Genomic DNA, 22,032 nt, shown 5'->3' on the forward strand with positions numbered 1-22,032 from the left:
CTGCGAACTTAAAAAGCGTTTTCTTGCTTGCCACAAGGCCTCCCTGAACCGACCCGCTCCGTCTCTCGCTAGGAAACCCTTCGCTCGCTCCGTGTCTCCACAGTTCTGACCTCACCTATCTCTGATTTCCCTGCTTCAGTCACGTCTTCAAACTCTTTCTCTGCCGGGGTGACTCACGATATTGTATTCTTCGAAAACAGCAGCAGCTTATTGGCATATCAGCCACTGATCGGTGAAAAAAGATTTGTCCACTCCTTATTAAACACTCGGCACTCACTGCACCCTTTTTTTTCTATAATCTACTCCTTTCCACAGAAGGGTTGAAAGGGCAAAGCGAAAGAGACGTGGAGAATAATAAGTCACACTCCAACAAAGGTCTGTATATGAGGAGTGCTCCATCTGTTGGGGGAACTTGGTCATTTCAGAGAAAAGGCCAAATTAGATTTAATTATAAATGTATATGCTAAATACATGTATATACTATTTCAATTCAAATCTATTGCAGGCTGGATTAAAAAGCCAAACAGGCCTTATATGGCTGTAGTTTACCCGTGGCTGACTAAGACAGACCTCCGGTAAGCATTTTTTGCTCCAAACGTCATGCATGCAAGAATAAGTGTTTTGTGTTATTTGTAAAATAAATCAAAACTCTATTATCACCAAGACCAACCGCCATTCTTAGCTGTTCTATACAACTGAAGCAGTTCTTAGATGAGGTGAAACGTCTTTAAGGGAAGAAGTCAAATCCAGTTGTCGCGTTGGAAGTGACAAGGATTAACGTGACCTGGAGGACTGAGAAGTCCTGCTTCCAAGCTTCTCGTCTTCTGGACACGTCTTAAACACACCTTGCTCTGTTCCGTCTCAACCAACATTTAAAGTCCCTCTTCTCGGCCTTCAGCTCTTTCCTCTTCAACCCCCAACTGCCCATCTTCCTCCAGTAACCTTGCAGGTTAGCAGCACGGCTGCCATTGGTTAATCTGGCCAACTGATAAAACAGATTTGCATATTTAGTTTGGCAAATGTTTTCCATCAAATGCATTTCCTGGCTACTTCTCCAACTGCAGTGATGCTATTTCATTATATGTCAAATATGTTCTCACCCTTTCCTTTGCAAAAGGTAGTTGTCACTACAATGCACGCCTAAAAAACAAAACTATCAATCCAATTTTTCCCATTTAAATCACATTTATTTGAAAAATCAAATCAAAACACATAAAACACGCAATTATTACCTTCTTTTGTCAGGAATATGTTTATCGATCTGTATTTGTGTTGTATTGTGCATCACTCCATCTCAAGATGTTTTTCCAGTTGGTCATTGATCTCTCTCATCTGGACCTTCGCTTGTTGGATGGATTTAGCTTCGAGTAACAGAGCAGGCAAGCTGGAGGCTCCGTACTGGATGGACAATGACGGAAGTGTTTTGACACTCAAAGAAGTTTACAACTATATAACCAGAACAAAATGGTTGCTTTTCATATTGATGTGTATAGTTACCGTTTGTTCTTCCATAGGATGCTTGTGGCAGTGGTCTAGGTAGGCTTCGTTGAGTTTCCTGATGTCGTGGAGGTAGGATCGACTTCGTTGTAGATCAGTTAACTTCACCTGAAGTGAATTTTGCTCTCTTTGAAGCTGCCATAGTTCTCTTTCTGCCCTATTGGCGGGAAAAAAAAAAAAACACAAAGCATGACTGAGTACGTTGAATTGAACTTCATGGCAGAAGTTTCCCTTTTTGGGTAGAATAATGATTTTTGAAACTGAAGGTGTACTTTTAAAATAACAAAAAGTGAAATGTTTGCCTGTGAGGAGTTACATCTCACCTTTTCAACTCAACCTTAGCATCCAAAAGTCTCTGTGAATGTGTGGTAATCAAACTACCAGTCTGTGCCGAGGCATGGAGGGAGACGCATCACAGAGGAGACAGTAAGAACAGCTCGCAATCAACACCATAGTGTCAGTAAAGGCTGGTCGTTTGGTTACCTTGCCGTTCTCTCGCTTCAGCGTTCTGAGCTTCTGGTTAAATGAGATCTGGAGGAGCATTTTAAAAGAAAATTAGAATGTAGTCAATAGATGCAATTGTTCTTTAGGGCTACATTGCAGTTCACTAGATATCCAAATATTAATATAAAATATTGATTACTCCAAAAATAAATATGACTGATATCCTACTTAAAACAGAAATAAAATGCATTATTAATAATAATAACAATAATAACAATAATAATAATAATAATAATAATAATAATAATAATAACAATAACAATAATAATAATAATAAATAATAAATAATAATAATACATATTTTATTATTACTTCTGTTGCTATGCGACACTGTTGAGTCATATTTAAATGTACCCCAATATATCTACAAAACATTATGGTATTATATATTACATATATTATAGAATTATATATAATACTATAGTATTAGTATAGTATTATATATAATAGATATTATTATTATTAATAATAATGATAATATTTCATTATTACTACTGTAGCTATGAGACAGTGATGGAGTCATACATACATAAATGTACCAATGGTATCAATGTAGATTTTTAAGTGTGAAGCACAGCACTCAGAGGCTTTGCGAGTGACATTCTGTCATCTGGGAACTAAAACGGTTATTTTTTTTAGGTTAAAAACAGAAATTCCTACCATTTCCAGAATCTGTTTCTCCACATGGTCAGAAAAGAATTCAATGGACTTTTTGACAGCCGGACACTCCATGGAATCCCTTCAAACGGGAGCAAAAATACTGAATGTAACTAGCTGTGTGTTAAAGCGGTTGCATTATAACCAGTTAGCTGTGAATATTAATGATGATTTATATACCTGTATTGCTCAGAGAAATCAAGGAAGGCTTCCAGAAACACATCTAGCTCTGATCCACTTGATGGTCTCTTCTTTCTGTGCTTATCACCTCTGTTCTGCCCTTTAAATGAAGATACGCTGGCATTAAGTGTGGGAGCAGGTTTGTTTGAGGAAATCACGAGTATAACGAAGATTAAAGAAAGATCTTTAAATGGCTACGTCAAGGAAAGGAGGCGGACACAGCGGTCGACCTGCCTGCAGAGGTCTGCAAAGGTCAAACTGATAGACGTTTGAGTTGATTTTAAGGTTACTTTAATAATAATAATGATATACATGTATAGAAACTACTTGTTGTGAATTGGGTGACGAAGTGGAGAAATAATTGCTCATTTCCAGTCTTTGTGATAAGCTAATGTTTGAAGATCCAGCATGAACTATGCATACTGTAGACATGAGAGTACCTGAGGAGGACTTCCTGGGATTGGGCTTCTCAGAGAAACACTTGGGCGACCTGCCCAGATTGCTTTTCTTTGGACTTTCCTGAATAATGGAAACAAAGAATCAGCTGAGTATCTACTGAATAACAAAAGGACGCGTCTTTTGAGGTGTCACAAAAGGCATTTAATACCCCACTGGTCTTCACTTCTACATCAGATGATAGTATTTTGATAGAATTTCTAATGATGTAGAATTCTTCCTGAGACTTCTCTATGCCATGGTCTCAGCATTCATTCATTACTCACGTATTTCCTTGCATTTTATATAAAAGTAATTTAGGTACAATCTTTGTTTTAACTGCTTGCAGAGGTCTCTGAAGCACAGAAAGTGTAAGGTATTTATCTGGCCCGACTCAATGGGCTGTGCTTATAATCACTGCTTGCTGTATTGGTTTTCTGCAGTATGCGCATATTCATTACTAGAGAGCCGTACGAGAAATTCCCGTGAAGCCTCCAATCAATTTTTAAAAAGTATTCAAACAGTAAATAGCAACAAACCCTTGGACCAGGAAACCAATATAACTGCTAATGTGAGTGTGTGTACCCTATATGTGTTGACACAATAATATTCTGGTTTGGGGTACGATTCATTTTGCGAAACCATCCAACTCCATCACAACTTAAAACCTCTAGCGGTGAAACAACCGTCTGAAAAAGAAGATAAATCTAAACTTCACATGTCTATATTAATATGTTAATACAGCAGCCAGCAGTTATCTGTACATTTTACCCATTTTTATGTTTTGACAGTTAATATTTGGATCTTTTTGTTTCCTTTCAGGTCATTTTTCTTTAACAGATTAAGTGGGCTCTCGGGGATCATTTTCATAAATGACATATATATGTCATTTATTTGACATATATATATATAGACATTCCAACAATATAGTCATTATGTCATTCTTACATGTGACTCTGCATCATTTGATGATCCACTGCAGGAATCAATCTGTTTCCTCTTGCTCGTCTTTGCTTTAGGCTTCTGCTCTGGCCTTGATGGGTGGACAGAGACAATAAGAATAAGAATAAGAATAAGAATAAGAATAAGAATAAGAACAACTTTATTTATCCGGTAGGAAATTGTTGTGCCAGAGTTTCAAGTAAATGTCCTACTATTATTTATTATTGTTATCAATAATAAATAATAGTAGGACATTGCATAAGCAGTATAAAAAGGGGGGAGAAAAAGAAATACAAATAAAACTATAAAGTGTAACATCCATCCATTGTCTACTGCTTATCCTATTCAGGGCCGGTGGGTATGCCTCCGATCCCAGCTGCCATTCGGAGGGATCAGGGTCCACCCTGGACCAGGGGTGGGCAAACTACGGCCCGCGGGCAAAAACCGGCCTGTTGGTCTTTTTAATCCAGCCCGCCAGAGATTGGTAAATAATTGAGGGATCGGATCAATGAATGTGGGAGCTCAAACAGGAGATTATTTCATTTTTGGAGCGACTTGAGAACACTTGAGAATTTTCCTGAGCTGAATGACACAGATTGAGCTTTGTGATTTAACACATGAATGAGCTGGACGTGAAGCAACAAGGGAAAAAAACGGTTTGTGCGTGAAATGCAAGCAAACGTCAAAGCCTTCAAAACCAAGAGGGTTTTATTTTCAAAGCAAGACGAGTCAGACGAGTCCGATATGGACTGTGAACAATTTTTTTTTATATGTACCGTATCTTGTGCTGACCAGGCCCGTCTGTCAAATTTTAAAAGTCAATGCAGCCCCGGAGCCAAAAAGTTAGCCCAGACCTGCCCTGGACTGACTGCCGTGTAAAGAGACAGACAACCATTAACTCTCAACCTGCTGCATGTTTTTGGACTGTGGAAGGAAACCGGATCTTCGCACAGAAAGGTCCAACGTGGGAACCAAACCAAGGTCCGTCGATTACGTCTGCAGAGGAGACGCCTTCATGCATAACATATATTTTGGTGTGTTCACAATTAACTTCAACAAAATCAAGACTTTTCTTTCACAAGGATTATCACAGGGATTTCTTTCACAAGGACTTATTAAGGCTACCAGAATTGCACCTTCTATCCATGTTCCAGAAGACTACGAATAAAATAGATGTTTAACAATGTAATATGGTGAAAATAAATAACAATTTTGCCCACAGTTTGCTCAAGCCTGCCAGGACTCGGCGGTTTAATTACAATTTAAGGACGAGGATCACTCTTTTGAGTCAGGTAATGTCTGCCTGAAAGAAGGTTTTTAAGAGAGGATGGATAATCTAGCCTTGATAGAAGGGTTGCATAACATCTATCTAAAAGTCAGTATAATTGCTACTTTGAGAGCACACTCAGCACATCAAGAAGAGGCGGCTTCAAGTGTCCTGACACTCAGGATCTTCCTATTTAAGCTTAACTGTTACTTGTTTTGTAAAAATAGAAATAACTGATACTGATTGTTAGTTGCGCTGCAGGAAATTTAAAATGTCTGCACATGAATGTTAGATCTATTTTGTTTTTCTTTTCAATATCAAAGAGTACAAAATTTTGCTGCTGCCTCTTCGATTTATAGCAAATCTCACCTGTTTTTCACTCCTTTTATTGAATGTTGGGTGTTCTTTCCATCCACTTCTCTGCTCAACTGAGCCTTCTCCATAGCAACATCTTCTTCCAAGACAGTACTGTGGAAAGGTTTACCTAGACGGCAAAACACATATCAGTGTGTTTTATATCCCTTTTAGCTCCAGCCCCAACAGATTCAGTGATAAGCCGTACAAACTATTTATATATATATATATACTGCTCAAAAAAATAAAGGGAACACTTGGAGTTACATTGTGTTGTTTGAGTGTTCCCTTTATTCCTTTGCACTGTATATATATATATATATATATATATATATATATAGAAATACACACACACACACACACACACACACACACACACACACACACACATATATATGATTTATTTATTTGCTTATTTGCTGTGTATTTTTCTGTCCTTTTTATTTTTTGATAAAAGATCTTTTATTTTATCTTTTATTTTTTGAAGATATCTTTTTTCTCTTTAAAGTAATTGGAGAAACAAGAGCCTCTAGAAAAAGATGGATCGCACACTGCTGGAGTATCATGACCAAGTTTTGATTTATACCTAAGGTTGTATTTAGGATTATTTTTTCTTGTCTTTACCGTTTATCTATCTTGTCTCTACTGTATAAGTGGAGTGTATTGTGTAATCTGTTTTTATTTACGTTGTACACAATGTCCCAAATTTATTGGAAAACATGAATTCTTGGATTAATTGTGACTGTTACATTTGAGGTTACTTTACTTATTTGTAAGCTCTTAAATTGTCTCTTCTGAGGTTTTTTTCCTACAATGATATGGAGAAATATATTGATCCAAAAAAAATAAAGGGAACACTTAAGCAACACAATGTAACTCCTAGTCAGTAACACTTGTGTGAAATCAAACTTAGGAAAAAGCACTGATTTATTTTGACTTGTTTTAAGGATATAAATCAACGTCGGATCAGCCTGGAGTGTGTTTTTAATTTAATGTGTTGTTTAATTTGGAGTGTGACTCCAAATCCAGACCTCCACGGGTTAATAAATTAAATTTCCATTGATCATTTTCGTGTGATTTTGTTGTCAGCACATTTAACTATGTAAAGAACAAAGTATTTAATAGGAATATTTCATTCCGATCTAGGATGAGTTATTTTATTGTTCCCTTTATTTTTTAAAAAAGTGTACATGAAGTAACAATACAAAGACACACCGTAGGTATTCTGCAGTCCCTCCATGAAGCTGGCTTTCTCAATTGCCGACAGGTTGGCAAAATCAAGTGTTGTAGCAGTCTGGATTACCACAAATAAAGAGAAATGTTTAGGGCTTTTCCCTATGATTCAAAGTAAATAACTTTTTGATCACAAGCGATGACGAGAAAAGAAAATATGATAATCGATTATACAGACGGCAAGAAGCCATGAAGGAATTTACCCATGAGTACTAAGCAGCTCACCTGACAGTTATTTGATGGAACAGGGACCGTCCTGGATCTTCTAACCTTTCTGGTCCTGCAGTTGTAGAAATCCAGAGAAATACAGAAAAAACATTATTACCACACCATTATTTACATCAGCAGCTTAAAGCATCTGTGAGATGCTGTAAGCACACCAAAGAGAAAATGCTGCTAAAAGAAGATGATCATGACAAATATGAAACCATTAAATATCAAAAATAACATTAGGAGAAGGACATTTTAAAACATTAAGGTGATAAATTAGGGAGCAACAGATAATGCAGTATTTATCTGACTATATATAAGGTGTACTTGAACTTATCAACTTGACATGAAAAACATCAATGAAGAACTCCTAATTGTTAAAAAAAGACAGTGATTTATACACGTAGACTCCGATCAAAGATTCCCTTCTCACAACAGCAGATGACTGGATGGAAAGGCTATATTTTCTGATGAGAAAATTCAATGTAATGGTTTTTTTTTAATATATATATATATATATATATATATATATATATATATATATATATATATATATATATATGTATTTTACTTTTACAGGTGGCAGCAAAGAAAATCAAGCAAAGCTACGTCAAACCAGGCTGGGCATATGTGATAATAGTGGTGTGAACTTAAAAACAAGCGAATGACTTGCCATGTTTTGGAGATGTAACGAATATCAAAACAAACTTCTTTGGTTAAAAGATGTTTATAAGTGTGATTTGTGTGATTAAGCTGAAGTTTCCCTTCATTCCGTTTAGTTACTGTTGCATTCGAGAATCTAAGCCCTTTTTTTCTCAACTGTAAATTTGTTTGTGACATGGCGCAATTTTAAAGCACAAATTGATTTTTTTCTTTTTTATTGCCTTAACTTAGCCAGTAAGTCAAAATAACGAATTACTCACTTCATTTTGAACAACTAGGAATTTCCTTTACGAGTTGGTATCGGTGTTCGGTGGCTAAGCTAACTTAAGACTGAGTCGTTAAATGTTCCCGCAAAATAGTTGAGCTTTGGATTGTACCATTCCAGACAAATGGGGGTCGGGGGTACAATTATAAAATACCAAATAATACCTGCGTATATCTAAAACTATAAATTTAATTAATTTAAGTCAAAATATCTTTAAACTAACAGTGTGAACATAGATTTGTACAAAATACATTAGTCGTAGGACATTATTTCTAACAGGCACTTATTACAGTTCCCCAGACTTGGTTTCTACGGGAAGCAACGAGGTTCAATTGTCTTAAACATAATTGTTTAAGACAATTCAAAAGTAAGTAAATTGATAAATACGTAATTGAGAAACAAACTCTGAATTCTGTATTTTTGTGACCTTATAAGCAACTATGAGAGCACACTTTTAAGTCAAATATATCTTTGCAACAACGCCATCCCAGCTAAGACTACATTTAACATATATATCTTTATTTTGGAACTGTAAACGTCCCCTTTCCTTGAATATATCACATTTGGCTAAAATGGAAATAAAATGTCCTCTTAATTCAAATAAAATAAAATAAAATGAAATAAAATAAAAAACATTTGTCTCCCGGGGGTAATTTCGGGGCAAGCCAGGACAGCAAAGAGTTCCAAAAAAGTATCACAAATAAATATGTAAACAAGTGATTGCAGTAAACATGTAATTGCAGTATTAAAGTTCAAAGGTGTGGTGCAGCGATGACATCGAGGACGAGAACTGAGATCTGATCTCCAGTTTTGTTGAGTGGAGCAACCAGAACCACCTCCGACTCAACATCTCCCAGACCAGGGAGGTGGTTGTGGACCGATGACCATCCAGGATCAGGGTCTGGAGATAGTGGACTCCTAGAAGGACCTTGGGGTCACATTAACAACAAACCGGACTGGACACAACATGCACTCTGCAGGAAGAGTCGGAGCAGGATGTTCTTCCTGAGGAGATTGAGGTCCTTTGGCGTCTGGAGCTCCTCAAGACCTTCTACCGGTCTATGGACCTTCTCCAATCGGTGGCAGAAGGGAGCATGAAGGACAAATTTGCAGCTATCCTGGACAATCCTTTGCACCACAAGCTGAAAGTGATGGGCGTCTCTTTCAGCCAGCGGTTTATTTGTTTTATTCCTATCATTGCTATTGTTACTCTGTTTATGTTGTCGCACAGTTTTGGTTGTTTACTTTCACCTTTACTTTTTTCCTTGAAGCTGTAGCTGTTGTTCTCTCTGCCACCTATTTATTTGTCTTTTGGTTTTTCGAATGGTCTATTTTATCTCCATTTATTTTATCTTGCTGAAAATTGAAGTAAACATATTGTGGCAAGCCGGGGTTTAGCAAAGCAACAATCATAGTCAAGGTTAACTTGCTCTCAGGATTATGCTGGTTTAATTCAACAGTCAAAGTGTGTATGTGTGTGAGGAAGGAGGGAAGTGGGAGCAGAGCTTCGGTAGCAGCAGCTCCTTATCGAAAGTCAGATAAAATATAAACGTTGTTATCGTCGGATCCTGTCCCACTATGTGCGGGACGATCCCGCTTGTTCGTTGACCAAGCAATGGGAGAAGACATTTAGGCTTAAATCAGTATTTAATTCAGAGCCCTGCGTCGGATCTTGCTCCCTTACAAGCAACAAAGTGTGTCAGTTCACGAAATCTGACTGTCTCTGTTTCCCTGATGCAGTGTTTTTATAAGACAAAGAATGAAAGGTGCAGTTGTAGGTGTCTTCTTCTTCTCATTGGTCATTGACAGTTGTTCTGGTCTTCTCCCAGGATGTAGCTCCTGCAGATCGGCATGTCGTTATCTGACTCCTGACGCCTTTTGGGTTCCTCAGAGCTGGGCTGCAGCTCTAAAGAGCCCTCGGTGCCTACTTGTTTTTGTTTATCGCCGTGAAGTTGTTATCTATTTCTCTACCATCATGTTCTTTTACATGAGGCCCTCAAATACGGCCAAGTATGACAGTTTATAAATATTATTGTAATCATTTGCTAAAGACTGAAAGTGTGTTGATAATGACTGAGCATGAACGTAAAACCATACATTACATAGAAAACAATGTAAAAAAAATAACGCTTGGCCTCATGCACCAGCTTAGATCCAGCTTCTGCAGCCGAGCATTCGACTGACAAGGTCCCCCGTTTCAGCCGCCACCCAGCTAACACTGCACCTGACCGATGGGGAGTCCAAGGAAAGGAGGACCAAATTGTCCCTCTTGGCTGTGACGGTTAATCTTTACTAACCTGGTTTGCATTCCAAACCAAAGCTCAAATGATAAAAGTATTTAGAACTATTCATAAGTCGACAGACTGTAAACACACATAATCATACATGTATATAGTGTAATTGTATAATATACACTAAATAAACAAATGCACAATACATAAAGACATGCACATTATTTTACATATACATATATTTTTTAATGTTCTTCTAGTTTTTTTTTGTGTAAAAAATAAATAAGAGCAAAAGAGACAATACCAAACCATTAAAGAAGGAGAAAAAAAAGGAAACTAACAGTTTGACGACAGCATAACCTGTCCAAGTTAACAGAAAGAGGACAAGGTATTAATGTATTGTGATTAGTACTGTCTTTTTTTGTATTTCAGGACATAGTAAGACACATTGTTGATCGTTTCAGGCTCGAACAGTCTGCATCATCTGCATCTCAAAGAAACATAAATGTAATAATAGTAAAAAAAATCCAAATGAAACATCTCCTACCAAAACGAATAATTGTTCAACCATCGGTATGGAATTTAAAACAGCTCATAAACAACATGATTTAAGCGGCTTCTGAAAGCATCTTTGTTCATGATTGTACTATAACTGGAATTGTGGAGAATCCTCCGTTTGCAAAGGCAGACATTATCTCAAGGTAGTCGTGAGTGTACAATGGCACTAACACTGTGTGGAAAAGTTCATTTTTGTTCAGGATCCACAATCGATAATGATGCAAAAACAAAAAGGTGCTTGCAATTGAAACAAGTGTGTCTGTGAAGCTGACGTTTGTTTACAAAAGCTTCGCGCTGAGATATTTTACAGACATATTGGTCTTGCTGCAGCACGTTCATCGTCCTACATGGTGTGTAATTTGTGCCAACAGCAGCAAGAGTGTACAAAGAGAAGTATTTTGAAGGACAACATGCAGAGGTGGAGGTCAACTGGGACAAAAGGAGCAGTGAATTCCGCCTGTCAGGTCACTGATGACGCCGGTTTTGACCAGTCTTTGGAGGAGTTGGGTCTCTCGGTCAACATTGTGCATCTTCTGCTGCAGCATCACGCTCATGGGCAAGTGGTCATAATAATGTAGCGGTGCCCCCTGCTGGGAGACGTTGTACCCGAAACCAGCCATGCTGACATGATCACACAGGAGACTGGCTAAATTCAGTGCAGACATCCCCAGGGTGGGCACATTCTGTCAAGACAAGGACCACATCAGAGCATTGATCCGGTTATTATATGCTGATGGCCATCCCAATATCACAAAGGGTTTATTTTATTTAATGACCGTGAACAACCGATTTGTAGGTTTTCAGCAATGAACACCATGGAAGTATCAAATCTTTTGACACAAATGCAGACATTAATTTAGTGATATTTTACATTTGCTGGCAACTCCGGATTAGCATGGCTAACGCTGCCAGCATTTCTTAATCTCAGAGCTCTTTCAGATCCCATAATAAAAGCACAACACACAGTCTTGTAGATTAAAAGAACAGGAAAAATTAGAATGACATTTTTCCCCGCATCCCGCCCTTCTTCCGCTCACTAATTGATCTTCCCATTCAATCTTGTTCATCTTCCATTCTCTTGTCTACTTGTCTTTCCCAAGCTAATCACTTTTACACTCCTCATTTTCCTCACTCAGCTCCTCGTCATTGCAATGGATTCATGACTCATGAGGGTCGTCGGTCGATTCTGCTTTTAGAATTGGCTCATTATTCAATGTATTTCAGCCACACATTCTTGTTGGTCTTTAATTTTTTTTTTTTTTTCAAGTCATAGAACAATTGTTTTTTTTTACCTTACCTCAGTGGCTTCACATCACACGTGTCAACACACATCATTAATGACTCGACTTTAAACGTATATCAATACTTTTAGTCTTTTTTTTTTTTTTTTAAAACCACACAATCATCTTTTACCCACACCTACAATTTTGTTCTTTCTACAAACAGGTATCCTTTCTACAAGCCCACAGTCAATGCGTGCTTCAGTGGAATAAGTAGGCTGTTCTGAGTGATGAGGAATGGTGCGCAAAAGATCTAGAAATTGTTTTTATGGATTTTTAAAGGTAAAATAGGAAAAGACAATTCCTGACAAAACAATTCTAAAATAAGTCGATGTGTAGATTTTTGCAGCTCAAACCCTAATGAATATTAACACTCTTTGACATCACACTGACACGGACCACCAAGATGTGATTATTCCAATCCCAACTTCATCCAGTTGCACAACAGCTCCAATACTGAGCTGTGTTTATTAATGACTTGATATTCCATTACTCTAAAAAAAATCTGGGGCCTTCATAAGTGTCATAACAGCCTCCAACAGTAAAGCACTTCGATAGGCTTTGTGTCTAGTGCTTTTCAATAAACTGTTCAAAATATCATCTTGCACTATTTCTGACAGAAGAAGGTGCTGCAGTGCCTCAAGTACAGACTTTTAACAGAAAACTCATTTCTGTGACTCAATAACCACGTGCAGAACACACAGGGGATCAAGTCCTCTGTTCCAAGGGTCGACCGCCACTCTGCAATAAACACATCCTGACCTTCCCGCTAACTCCGGTACACAGAATCCAGTGACGAGATATTTACGAGGTACAGACTGTGACATCACCAGCCCGTGCATAACCGCGCGTTTGGAACGGAAACAACGCTCAAACAGTTAGACTCCAGTGAACGAGAGGTGGCTGTACAGAGACACAAACCCCCTTTTTTCCCCCCGCTGATCTGGACCGTGTCTCCGAGCTTGACTACTGGTACATCAGACTGCATCTCAACACCTTCAAGAGATACCGTGGTTCCGGATCGCCAATCGTCTCTCGACGCAGGCGATTCATCCAGAGGATGCCTCACTTCTGCCGGCAACCATAAATCAACCGACTCGACCGTCATCGGTAGCGGTCCTTCCGTCCCCGGAACATCGACTCCTTGCAAAAGGCTAGCATTGCTATCTGGGCAAGCAGGAGTCGTCATCAGTGTGACGTCAAGTGCTGTAATTGCTGCTTTCCTGACGTGCCTTGGGTGATCGCTGTATTCCAACGCCGTCGATATTGTGACCTTGGTATCTCAGCCTTGTCTAATTCTCTCAGCTTTCCTTCCTTTTCCCAGCACCGACACACATCGCCATAGATTTAGACAGGCCATTATACCATTATATATTAGCACCCCATTCATTCCTTTACGCTGTCCAGCCACGACCACGAGATCACACCAGGTGGTAGCCTTAGGACTAAAACTCACGCCATTTAATGGTTTTTCCACTAAGGCTGCCATTTTGTAGTATTTTTTTGCCACCACCATTTCTGTCGTCCTGTTGATTAAACTTTTCCTCGTGTTTTTTGTGTGCATATTGTGACAAGACTCCGTGACAGGGTCAGCTCATTGAATTGTTGAATATTGACATTTTAAAATACATTGCCTTTTCTTGAGACTGTATTTCACGCGGTGGTTTCATTTTCCTGCCTTGCTGAAAGTGCCCTAAGCAAAGGTCAATGACATTATTTAGATTATGATATTCTGATACATTTGATAACTGATAATCATCATTGATTATTATTAGTGATGAGTAATTCTAGCCTCATCCACCACACCACAAATGGTGCTCTTAGCGAGGCAGGAGTCCAACAGTTCACGATAGGTTTGCGCGCACAAAAGGATTTGTTTTAGAAATGTCTATTACCTGGTCCCAGCCCCACAGACGTTTTGTTGGTGGAGGGAATTTTAGTAGGTCCAGTGCAGCTTCACTGATGACGCGTGGATTTAAAAGTCTGAACCTTTGGGGATCGAGAGGGATTTGATCTGGAACATTCTGCCAGAAGAAGAGCCAGTCCCACAGAGGCTGCAACACCAAGCACAGACAGCAATGAAACGTTGGACCTGTTTTTGTTGAACAGAGCACTACTGGTGTATATTTAGGGCAATAGCAACTCAATTAAATGACTCAAGCGACGAAAACTCACCACAGCCTGCTTTTGGATCATGGCCGATATCCAGCTGATGTCAACCGCTTTATAAACCACAGCTACAAACAGAGTGCGTGGGTCTGAGTCTGACCAATGAGGAGGCGTCCCCTCCGGGTAACTCATCCTGATGCTGGTTCGATTCCCCACATCCACGCTAAACTCACCCAGAGGACCGCTGTTCAACCTGGGGATGGAGACACAGACGACGGTTGACAAACCAATTTGCAATCAGGTCTCAGCACTACTTCCATCCACAGATATATGGATACGTACACACACGGACAAAGATATAAGTATAACTATCCTTTAAACCTAAAGGAGATTTTTGATATCCCATTCTCAATTGCTATGGCGTTGCTCTTCCTCCCTTTGTAAAGTTAAAAGGACTTCATGAGGTTTTGGAGTCTCTCTGAGAAGTTTTCTTTAAGTCACCCAGATGAATGTTTGTCGCTCCAAACAACATGTTTTCGCTGCTCCAAAATGCGATGGTGACTAATTTCATGTGAAACACGCTCGTCATATTCTGAGTTGGAAGGCGTGCATACATTTGCTTGCCATGGAAATCTAATCCAGAATGCTCTTGTTTCAATGCCAGTCAGGTTTGTCCAGTTTGTGGAACTGCATTACTGAGTCAAGGGAATGTTTGTGACTTAAATACTGTGTGCTGTTACATTCTGTGAGCCTGCTGTGTCCCTTTACATGGCCTGCCACTTTGCTGCAGACACTGTTGTTGTTCCCTGACCCTTCAACTTTTCAAAAATATAATTTAAAGCTGAGCTTGGAATATGAATGGGGATATTTCAGAAACCGACTTGTCGATTGTATGTTCTATGGCTGCACGTTATTCAATTTCTCCATTAGCGCAATCAACTGCAAGGCTAAGTGCTGAATAGCAAAATAATTATGGACTTTGCAATAATTCATTGGTCAATAAGTGTACTTTTGTGCCTGAAAAGCAAAATAATGATGGACTTTACAATAATTCATTCGTCAATAAGTGTACTTTTGTACCTGAATAGCAAAATAATTATGGACTTTACAATAATTCATTTAGTCAATAAGTGAAATTTTGTATCTCCATTTGTCCATATGGTGCACCCGGTATCCTTTGACTATCACTGACTTTTTATAATGCAAAATTATCATACATATTCTTTTCTTTGGGTCACTTGTCTATTTTTTCCGACTGATTTCACAAAAATCTAAGAAAATATCCTTTGAAAATCTTTGAAAGACATAAAGGTTACCAAAACAAGTCTATCAAGAATATATGCTTTAAACGAATGTGCAAGAAATTAAAAGAATGCAAAGAAATGATTAAATGTGAATTTTTTACCTGATAACGGTGTCAAACTGATCAATGAGTTGACCGAGCTCCAGGCCTTTCAGAATGCCTCCGTTTCCTACGACCACACAACGCCGACAGCTTTCTGATATCTTTTCCACCTTTGGTGAGGAGTTGGACTCTGGAAGCTTTTAAGGACATTTAAAAATGATTGCCATTGGATTCATGCATAGAATATGTACCAACATGGAAAAGACATGGCTTCAAATATAGTTTAGGAGGTTGAAGATTGAGATTACCAGAAACAATCAGAGCACAATATATATATATATATATATGATGGAAATATGAATGTTTTACAGTAAAATAAAGTCAGTCATCTTCATGTTACACATTGAAACTCCATTTAAAAGAAATTCAGATTTCGACTTTGGCAACTACTGAGCCGGGTGGTAAATAGCAACAGTACTTTGTCCCTTTGCTTGTCAAAAATAATAAACAGTGAGATACAGTTTCTGTCACTTTAACTTGGAATAAATATATTTATGAGAAAAATGTATCTCATTACGTTCTCGCATTATTGGGAAATAGTTGTTGTAGAAAAGTAGTACCATTTTATTATGATTACTACAAAATGAATGCAAAATGTTATTAGGCAGTAGTGCATTTTGAGAAAACAGACCTTTGACTAATCTTGTAAAATTTCCTTTGTGACAAATGCAAATGGTCGGGTTTGCCCATAAACTGAATGAGCTGCGCAAAACCAGCCCGCTAGTTATAATATAATGCTAAAAAAGAAATAATGGAGGATGTGGAAAGATAACTTCTTGGTGGAGACATATCTAGCTATCGGGATTGTTATAACCGTTCTTACAATTCATCACTTAGGCGTATATTCACCTTAAGAAGGAGAGCATCTACTTTGGTCTGCAGACCTCTGAAGCCAAACGGTGGTGGATACAGGAAGAGGTCATCGGGGTAGGGTACGTTCTTCCACAAAAAAGGCTGGGTCAGGTGACTGGAAGCAGGGAGTTGAAATAAAAAGCTCTGCCTGGCGCTACCATGATGACAAGGACCCTCCAGAACTCTGCGCACGTACCCATGCACTAGCTACAAGTAAAACAGAGGTAAGCTCAAAAGGAATGAACTTTGTCTAGAACCTGTTCCATTAACAGTTAAGTCACAATTCAAAGTACTTGTGAATTACGAGGTCACTCAAGTCCACAGTGCTGACATTGTCACTTGATGTGCTGTTTTGAATAAATGCCGACACTCACTGAGTGGCTCAGGAGGGGGAAGCAGAGCACCGTCAACGCTGCGTACAGTGGAGATGGTGCGCTGCTGTCCTTGAGTTGTGGATCGGTGGAAGAAATGCTTTGAGAACCTCTTCATTCCCTCCAATGAGGAGGCTGAGTCGAGGGACTTTAGGGTGGCTTCTCCGATCTCTGCGTCTGGAGCTGCCAAAGGAGTCAAAAAGCTCCCGTGATGGCGGGACTCCGGGGGTGGATGAGGTCCGTCCTGATGTCCTCAAGACTCTGGATGTTATGAGGCTGTCCTTGCTGACATGCCTCTGAAACACCTCACTCCTCAGCCTCCATGGAAAATGGAGAGGAGGGTCCCTTGGGGAGTTGGGTCTCATATTCAGGGGGACCAGTGTGGTTTTTGTCCTGGGCATGGAACAGTGGACCGGATCGATTACCCTAAGCAGGTTCCTCAAGGGTGTCCGGGCGTACGCCCAACCAGTCTACATGTGTTTTGTGGATCTGGAGAAGCCAATCCGCCATGTCCCCCAGGGAGGTCCAGTGAGGGATGCATTGCTGGCTTTAAGTTGGATTCTTTTCCGGTGAGGGTCGGACTCTGCCAGGGCTGCTCTTTGTCAATTATTCTGTTCATAACCTTTATGGACAGAATTTCTGGCTTAGCCGGGGTTTTTCGACGGGATCCTGTTTGGTGACGTCAGGCTCGGGTCTCTCTTTTTTGCGGACGATGTGGTTTTGCTGATTTCATCAAATGGTGAACTCTTGCTGGAGAGGTTCGCGGACATACATTTTTCCAGGAATCATTCATAAAAAAAGTCAGGAGAGAACATGAAGACCCCTCGGAAAAACTACTGTTTCGTTATCATCAGTGAAGAGATCCTAAAACTTAGAAAAAAGTACAGAACACCAACAGTCTGACTACTGTAGCTCTGATTTGTGTCCTGTTATTGTCAGATAAATACTACAACAAATAAATTTCAGTCTAAATTAAACATTACAGCCGAAGCGCAATTTCTTTGATACCTCTTTATGTGCTGTGTCAAAATGCCATTGCAGAGGTTTATTCTTCTCCATATCAAATGGTGATAAGCAGACGGACAGCAAACCCAGCAATCCTAAAACCGCCATCACCACCACCACACATCTGGGGAGACAGCAGAAACACGCACGCACATTAATGACAATGGAAAATGATCGGTCTTTTAAATAACTGGTAAATCTTACCATTTTGAAATTGATTAATATAATCATTGAAATTATAATTTGCATTAAATATTGGTGTAGATGTTCAAAAAAAGGCCATATGGTAGTCAACCCCTTTGCCTCACAGCAAGAAGGTCTACAGGATGATGGGAAATTTCTGCTTTTTCAGCCTAAGACTATGGAGGACTTTGTTGTTAATGTCATTTACTGCCAAGGGTATAAACGTGAAAATGAAATTTTGTATGTTAATAGGACATGCTAAGGTCAACTTCCAATCCAGTAGATTTCTCTGCGCTGCCCCAGGCGAGCCGTCTGTACACCACAGCAGCTCCGGCTCTGACAGAGGCCTTTTCTTTTCTTTTCCCTATTTTTCATGGCGGAAAAGTTGAAAACTCGACTTTGCCAAGTTTTTGGAATTAGTGCGGATAACAATCGGGCAACACAAGCTTAGCTCATTTTCTTTTCTGCGTCCGGGGGCGGCGAGGAAGCACGGCTCCCATTGTTTACACCACAATGAAGGAACAACTCTGCTGCAAGGACATCGAAGCCTTGGCCGTGAGCGGGAGGCCATTCCATCGACAGGGGAATTTTCTCATTCAACTATTATTGCTGTGCAGATTACCAGAAAAGGCAGAAAGACCATTCCAGGCTATAAAATACTAAACTCCCGGGCTGAGGGGACAGGAAGGGACTAGACAAACTTCTGAAAAGGCCAGCTCTGTCCTCAGAGGTCCTGTGGACTGAGTGCAGAGTGCTGGGAGTGAGGAATCTGATGAATCTGATGGACCATATCTCCCATCCCATGCAAGCTCCCACATCCCCACATCAATGCGGCACTGAACACCTCCTTTAGCGACAGGCTCCTTCACCCCAAGTGTGTGAGGGACATTTCGCAGGCCGTTCCTTCGAGCTGCCGTTAACAGCCATCTCTGCTTTCAATAGACTTCTTTCATTCAAATCACCCATGTATCCATTCACCCAGAGACCCAGAGGTGTTGCTGCTGTAAAAATTGTTGACCGCTACTAATGGCAACTAGCAGCGTCCTCATGTAGCAGACATGTTTCTGCTGATTATATATTGTTTATATTCTTTAGTTTTATTTTTTGTTCATTTGTATTCCTGGTTATTGGTTAGCGCTTTGGCCTCACAGCACAAAGGACCCCGGTTCGATTCCGACAAGGAACTGCGTGGAGTTCCAAAAAACACGCAGGAGGTTAATTGGGAAAGAAATTGGGCCCCAGAGTCCCCTGCGACCCTGAGTGCAGGATAAGCAGCGATGGATGGATGATATTTATATATCTCAGTGATTGCATATTTAGTGACTTTCTCTACTGCAGTATCTGCCGTATGCAGTGTGTGAACTGAAATTCCCCCACAGCGGGATGATTAATGGTATATTTTGTGCTATTGTAAAGGGTTTCCTGGATGTAGCCTGCATTAACTAATTTGCACTGGGATGAACTACAGTGCTCTGCAGCCTCGGAATCAGGATAAGCACAAAAGGACAAATGAATTGATCAATATCTGATAGCGGCAGGAACATAACATCTGAAAGGTTAGTTTGTATATTTCTTATCGATTTCATGAATGTCATTTCATTTAAATTAAACCATCAATATTCCACACTGACCAATTTGACTAAACTACCATTAGACTTTGCATTGTGTATCATGTCCTGCTGTCCAGTTGTTGTTGTTTACTTTCATGTCAGTAAAAGGTTTAACCATAAGCTGGAGCCAAATATTTGAGGTGTGAACAGACTTGGCCACTAAAGGTGATACTGACTCGGAACACACTTTTCTACTACAAATACTATTATGCTATAACTTTACTTTAAAGAACTATTTGTCACAATATGAGTATGAGGGCTGCTACTAAAGGGCAACTTTTCGGACAACACGAGCACAACAACAAGCCAAAAATAGGCTACAAGATGGTACTTCAAGCTAAATTATACCTGTTGTTGATACGCTGGTAGCATCACGGTTAGATTAAATGGCTTTTTACCATGAGATGTATCGAGGATATTAGGCAGCCCCAGAGCTGCAAACCCGCGGATAAAATGACCTATTCAATGGTCAAGCTCATTGGTTGACCACACGTGGTGCGTATTGCACGTCAGCATGTGAAGCACAGGGAAACCCTTCAGCTGGATCTGAAACACAGATCAGCAGGTGATGGTTCTGCTATATACTGACATAACCATGACCACCAAAATGCATGTACAATGAAACACATTTTCAAACAGTTTTTCAGTGTTACACTGAAGAATATATTAAGGGTTAGCCACAATTACAGAAGATATTAATAAGTAGGTGTGGGAGACTGGAGAGAAAATATACAGTATAGTGTGTCTCTTAGAAAATGGAAGAACCTATGCAGTTCATGGAAAAATGGGGCATGCAAGTTAGAAGTTTTGACCCACACTGGCAAAAAAAAAACAAAAAAAAAAAAACTAGATCACGAATAAAGATCACGAGATCAAGGGGAGCCGAGGAAAATCCATCCGCAGACATTTATGGGGAAATTCCAAAAATAAACATGGATACAGTTAATCTTAAAGATGTGTGTTATCAGAGCATCGCAACCCCAAAGGTGTTATACTTCCCCCAAAATGTATTTTGAGTGCTCATTATTCCTTTCTCATGATAGGAGGGAACCACGTATGACGCTGTTCTGGCTTCTGAACTTCTGCTTGCTGGTAATCGATTAGAGGCTAGATAGCTGCACACAACATAGATTTACAAGGCAGATTATCTTTGATGCCCTGGGAAACATGCAGCTGAAAATGAACCCCAGTGAGCACACTGTTTCTTTACAACAGTAATCAATGAGCCATTATGCGTTTGCATTTGCATGAGGACTGAGTACAGCACGGCGGAGTGAGCTGAGATTTAAGTTTTTGGTTATTTTTTAAACATTTCGGTCACACATTTCCCCCGACTTTTCTTTACGGGTTTCAACCTGGTTGCACACGTTCCTTCACCCATTTTCCACACTCCGTTGCTCTGGACTGTTGACCCTAAGTGCTTAAAATCACCCACCTTCTTTATCTCCACTCCTTGTATGCAAATACTCATCTCCGCCCATGGTCTAGCTCCCGCTTATCATTCACATAAGTTCATTGTATGGCTCATCACGTACATTCTTCTTTAGTAGCATGCCTTTGCATATCTCCCTTGTCCTTAAAAATTAAATATCAGCTGCAGCACACGTCTCTCAGGATATATCAGCAGGACCAATTGCCTTTAAACTCTTCATCCTTTTTAATGCCTACCTTTCTTCACCTTCACTCAATTCTACTACTTCATGGTACACAACGGTCACCCCTGCTACACTTCATTCACTCTCATCTTCCTCATTCAAGTTCTTTCTATCGCCCAATCACAAATTTTGACACCCGTCGATACATTTTCCCTGCTGCATGTCCTTCGCCTTTCTATCTCTCTGTTTGGCCCACCTGGAGAAATTAGTCTTACCCTTCTTACTGTCTAACCAAGCATAGAAGTCATCCTGTGCTCTTTGTTTGGCTTTTTTGCTGATTCTCCCTGTGTTCCTTTCCCTGTGCTTACTTTCTTCAGTCTACTCTTCTGCCTTTTCTGGAAGAACGTAATCCCGACAGTCATTTCCTGCCTTCAGCAAAGTTTACCACCATCTGCCCCTTTGCATGCCTATCCTGGATACCAAACGTGCCCCTCACTTCTTCCTCACCTCTGTTACATGCACCAACATCTCCATTGATGTCTGCACCAATCACCACACTCCTACCTTTGGTGGTTTTCTGCATCGCTTCATCTAACCCACTCGGGAATCTCTCCTTCTCTGCTAAC

General features: G+C 39.7%; 2 protein-coding genes across 2 annotated transcripts in view; both read right to left on the reverse strand.

Annotated features, from left to right (window-relative positions):
- Window positions 1–1,179: 1,179 nt before the first annotated feature.
- cenpu (centromere protein U) lies at window positions 1,180–8,261 on the reverse strand. The gene is made up of 12 exons (XM_086158593.1): window positions 8,203–8,261; window positions 7,295–7,349; window positions 7,052–7,130; window positions 5,852–5,966; window positions 4,222–4,306; window positions 3,279–3,357; window positions 2,839–2,938; window positions 2,662–2,740; window positions 1,981–2,028; window positions 1,821–1,882; window positions 1,498–1,654; window positions 1,180–1,398 (listed from the first exon to the last, which is right to left on the reverse strand). Exons 1-12 carry the CDS (start codon window positions 8,205–8,207, stop codon window positions 1,285–1,287), a joined length of 978 nt encoding a protein of 325 aa, XP_086014719.1. The 5' UTR covers window positions 8,208–8,261; the 3' UTR covers window positions 1,180–1,284.
- Window positions 8,262–9,839: 1,578 nt separating this feature from the next.
- Window positions 9,840–22,032, reverse strand: part of st3gal5 (ST3 beta-galactoside alpha-2,3-sialyltransferase 5) — a 16,848-nt gene continuing 4,655 nt past the window's right edge. The window contains exons 3-8 of the mRNA XM_086158483.1: window positions 18,022–18,142; window positions 16,640–16,849; window positions 15,791–15,927; window positions 14,452–14,638; window positions 14,172–14,330; window positions 9,840–11,679 (exon numbers count right to left, since the gene is read on the reverse strand). Of these exons, the coding sequence (XP_086014609.1) occupies window positions 11,422–11,679; window positions 14,172–14,330; window positions 14,452–14,638; window positions 15,791–15,927; window positions 16,640–16,849; window positions 18,022–18,142 (1,072 nt within the window). The 3' untranslated portion in view covers window positions 9,840–11,421. The remainder of the gene's footprint in view (window positions 11,680–14,171; window positions 14,331–14,451; window positions 14,639–15,790; window positions 15,928–16,639; window positions 16,850–18,021; window positions 18,143–22,032) is intronic.

Source organism: Fistularia commersonii, chromosome 13 (assembly GCF_037954325.1).
Source record: "Fistularia commersonii isolate RoL2024-O1a breed Wild chromosome 13, RoL_Fcom_v1.0, whole genome shotgun sequence".
Classification (NCBI taxonomy): Eukaryota; Metazoa; Chordata; class Actinopteri; order Syngnathiformes; family Fistulariidae; genus Fistularia; species Fistularia commersonii.

Bases quoted from the DNA above. Each gene is read 5' to 3' on its own strand.
- cenpu (XM_086158593.1), bottom strand. The intron at 2,939-3,278 runs GTACTCTCATGT...CTTCATTTAAAG, and splicing joins TCCCAGGAAGTCCTCCTCAG to GGCAGAACAGAGGTGATAAG. The intron at 2,741-2,838 runs GTATATAAATCA...TCCCGTTTGAAG, and splicing joins GATTTCTCTGAGCAATACAG to GGATTCCATGGAGTGTCCGG.